A 4,416-nucleotide genomic window follows, 5' to 3' on the forward strand; every position below is an offset into this window, starting at 1 on the left:
AAAATCATTGACATGTCATGTTATTGATGAAATATACCCCTGGAACAGTAATGGAAAATGCATGCTAGACGTTATAGCCACGGTATAATGAGAAGGAAGAATGAGTGATATTATTACTAAAAACTGTGATGCATTGCACCCCTGAGTAGAGGTTAACTCTTAATGTTAAAAGTTTGTAGCTACTTACTGTGCTTTGTGGCTATGTACTTATTTTTCTCTATTTTTAATGGGCTGAAGAGCAAAACTTATCAACTGAATTCAAATCAATAGAAGTGAGTAGAAAAGCCTTAAGGAAAACAATTCTCACGTATGATTTCTGAGTAAAAACAGAATCACAAAACTAATCAAATGACAAATGCTCATTATTTACCAATTCATAGCCCACATGTTAAGCATATGTGGTTTCCAGCTTCAATTTCCAGTCACGTACAATTAAAACTTATCTATAAATTTTCCTGTGATGTTGTGCGATTCTTTGGACAGCACATTTGCAACAAAGCAGCACAAATCACTCCTAGGGCTTGTCTGGGCAGATGACACTGAAATTCACTGGAAACACCACTAACCCTTTGAGCACCAAAATAAATTTTTGTTGCCTTGAAAAAATATATCCCAGTCGATTTTTTTTTTCAGATTTATGCAAAAATTTTGATAAAAAAATTTAGCCCACGAAATGTGCTGTCCACTTTGTCCAAAACGATAAAAAAATTGCAGGAAAAATTAGAAAAATTGGTAAAATCTTGCACCAAAATTTTTATGGGAAAAAATTACAGCACTCAAAGGGTGATATCTATGGCAGGATATTACACAGGTAACAACACCATCAAACATCTCTGACTGCCTGTGATTACTAACACTGGTAACAGTCAAGTCAGTTACACAGAAAAATTATTGCAAAGAAAATCATTCTGGACTACTTAGATGGCCGAGTGTTTTCCTCTCTTTATGGTATATAGCCGAGCCCAGTCTGCATCACCATAACCACCACCCATTAGATATTGATTATGTTTGAAGGAAACTGCACAGGTAAATTGACAAATAATATCTTTCATTATCAAACTGTTATTCTGAGTGCAAACCGGATTACTCGACTATCCCATCAGACAATCAATGGCTCATATCGATGAAGCTATGTATAATAAAGTAATTATTATCAACAGTATTAAGATTAATGAAATGTACACAAAAATTAATTATGAATCACTACATTTCATCTCTTCTCTGATACAAACAGCTGTCTCCATTAATGCAACAGAAAGTTATATACTCATTCATACAAATTCTTTCAAATGATAAAAAAAATAATCTCAATATAATGGATATTTCATCTTTTGTGGGCAGTTCTAGTTTAATATTGCCTTAACAGAAAATTACATCAACACACATGCCGTAACATGATTGACACTAATGCAAGCTTTTTTTATAAAATAGCAACTCTTGGGCAATTTCGGCGAATGAATGGATGAATACGGTTGCCTATTGGTACAGCAGCAGAATAAAAACACACTGACCTTTACATGTACAAGCAAGCTGGTGCTCATTTGCTAAAGCTGCTCATGAGCATGTATGGGAAACTACCTAGACAGTTTACGTGTAATTTGTATCACAACATTTCTTTCAATTCCATATCAATGCCAATGATTTGTAGGGCTGAAAATGGGGTGAAGGGACTTTTTCAGTGGAAGAGACCATGACAACACCAAAACTACATTGAAGTGTGTTGCACGGTCATTCCCAATGTATGTAAGTGTATGTGTACATCCAAGCACATCATTTCCACTGGAAAGGCATTTTTAGAAAGGCATCAGTGAGGCAAAATGGTATTGAATTGTTGTTTGATCATTTCCCTTAAATTTCAAATATCTGTCAAATACTCAGATGTTGCTCCTGTGAAGATGTGAATTTATGTTCGCAGAACTTGAACTTACATATGAGAATCAATGCATGCATGATTAAAGTACAGTAAGCTTCACTGGTACCTGATAAGTAAGCACTGTACAGTTACCTAACAAAATGGCATTGGCCTAACCGAATTTAGAGTTTCTAAAATTGGAAATTTTGTAAATGCGAACTGGTCTGCCATTACATGTTTACAATCGCTTTCTCCTGAGATGTATAATGTTTAAATCAATAAATGTACATATTATACATACACAGATATATGGTATATTAACTTGTGTTAAAATGTGTTTTGTATGTGTGTGTGGGAAGATATCTATCTATCTAATCTATCTATCTATCTATCTATCTATCTATCTATCTATCTATCTATCAGTATCTTTATATATATATATATATATATATATATATATATATATATATATATATATATATATATATAATATCTGTGTGTTTGGGTACATGCATGTCTATACACACAAATATGTAACCTGTATCAGTGATTTTGCTTAGGTTGGGGAATATTGATCAATGATTTGGGAACCCTGGTAACATTGCTGCTGTCTCCCTATTTGATTCTATTGATATACCAAGGGGAACCCCAGTGAAGAGACTGGGGAAGCCAGGTAACATCTATACCTACTTACTGGCCCTAGCAAAAACACTGTTGTATGCATATACAATTCACCAATAAAGGGATGAAAAAGCACCTGGTATCACTTCACATATGGACATTAATCCAAACACTTTACGGCATTTATCTAAATTTTTATGTCAGAAATAAGAATTATATGTACATGTACAGCTCATCAGAGTGAAAACACAGCGCCAAAGCATGACATACAAATGTGTTTTCTACACCCCTGCACAAACTCTTAAAATTTAAAATTGACCTATTGACCTGTCCTGGAAACTTTCAAGAGATTCAGTCCTCTTACAACATGTTGCTTGGATAATAACACATCTTTTTAAAAATATTTGCTTTTTGTACTGTATTGACTCCCATGTGTCAATTACGCAGGTAATTCTTATATTTGGTAAAAACAGAAGAGCGATACAACTTGATTGTAACAATTGTTTTGAGAAATTCATGTTTTTTGTAAATTTTACAGTAACACAATTATGAGTACATATTTTTTGTTTAAACATGGAGATGTCTCGCTTATGAACTCCACGGTGAATCTAAGGTTTAATCATACATGTCTCATGTAACATTCACACCACTGAAATGTAAAGAATTACAGTATGTTCACAGAGATTTCATTCAAACCCTCTTGTGATTGAATATATTGTAAAACATGCATATCCTTGGGACATACATGTGCGTACTGAAACTAGCGATATACTTTGTATGAGTGTAATATTCAAGATGAGCCAGCCATGATAGTATCGATATAGTACGTGCATTTTATATGCTGTCCAGTTTTATGGCAATTGGATTCTAATCCATGCTAGGATTGTCAGACTAAGAAGCATGGGGATGCAACAATAACAAAAGCACTGATTTCAGGAGAGAACTTGTGGTTCAAGGGATAAAATAAAAACATAACAGCATGGATATACATGTAGAAGTCCCGCTTCTACCTAACGTCAAGCCGCTTGCACATAGCCGATGGCATAAATAGGGGAGTATACGATGTATACACCACCGGCTTTCGAAAGTGCAGGAACCGTTCACACCTTGAACAGCTGGTTTGGTCACTGTTACGAGCTTTTCATTTACCGCCCGCATGAACGTTGTGGCCACATCGAATATGCACTTAGAAGAGTGGGCCATAACTGACAGCAATTTCTGGCAAATTTCTCGCAGAAGACGTCACTCAACATTGTTATTATTCTCCTGGCGGTCATTTTACGGACTGTGTCGTTCTTGGTGGTGAACATTGTACATCAAGGGTTTGGACAACGACGAAGGTCAAGAGACAAGAGACGCTATTATTAACCGGCGCGGAATGTCTTTGGGACGTTCCACTTCTTGTAGCCGTAATAGCCGGTTGATTCGACCAGCGTTTGACATCAAAATCAAATCATCTGCCAGAAAATAATAAAGTTTATGAATCAATAGTTACCTTATTACTGGCCATCGAGTACGACTATTTTTCTTGATAATAGCCACGATCTTCAAACTGGTCTTTGACTTCGACGATAAAATTTAGGATCAGATCGGTCCAACGCTACTATTGCATGACAAGAATGTGTCCGGGAGTTTTAGCAACTGTTGCTCTAGCTATATTCCCTGAATGATTGGAATCGCCGAGAAACAGACCAATTCAGCCAAATTCCTTACTGTTGGAGGTTTCCTGCAAATAGCAAGTCGGTTATTATTGTACCAATTTGCAGTAATCCAAATTCGGCAACAACGCCAGAATAGAAGATTTGTGATTGGCTGCTTAACAAATTGGATTGGCTACTGAAAGAGCTCAATTTTCATTGGAGGCAGATAAAAAGTGGGTCACTCGTTTGTTCGGCATTTGATTGGGCATTAGCAAGTCTCGCAGTTTCACGACCTTCACGAGA

General features: G+C 35.9%; 2 protein-coding genes across 5 annotated transcripts in view; one reads left to right on the forward strand and one right to left on the reverse strand.

Annotated features, from left to right (window-relative positions):
* LOC139152708 (G-protein-signaling modulator 2-like) overlaps positions 1-4,283 on the reverse strand; it is a 128,588-nt gene extending 124,305 nt beyond the window's left edge. For 2 of the 4 annotated variants that reach the window (XM_070726011.1, XM_070726010.1), the window contains exon 1: positions 3,969-4,240. In XM_070726011.1, the coding sequence (XP_070582112.1) occupies positions 3,969-3,983 (15 nt within the window). In that variant the 5' untranslated portion in view covers positions 3,984-4,240. Of the gene's footprint in view, positions 1-3,968 lie in introns of all 4 variants that reach the window. The other 2 variants (XM_070726008.1, XM_070726009.1) reach the window with 2 other exon arrangements.
* Positions 1-4,416, forward strand: part of LOC139152724 (UDP-glucuronosyltransferase 2C1-like) — a 567,100-nt gene that overhangs the window by 217,491 nt on the left and 345,193 nt on the right. The window lies entirely within an intron of this gene.

This window comes from Ptychodera flava, chromosome 16 (genome assembly GCF_041260155.1).
Source record: "Ptychodera flava strain L36383 chromosome 16, AS_Pfla_20210202, whole genome shotgun sequence".
In the NCBI taxonomy this organism is placed as follows: domain Eukaryota; kingdom Metazoa; phylum Hemichordata; class Enteropneusta; family Ptychoderidae; genus Ptychodera; species Ptychodera flava.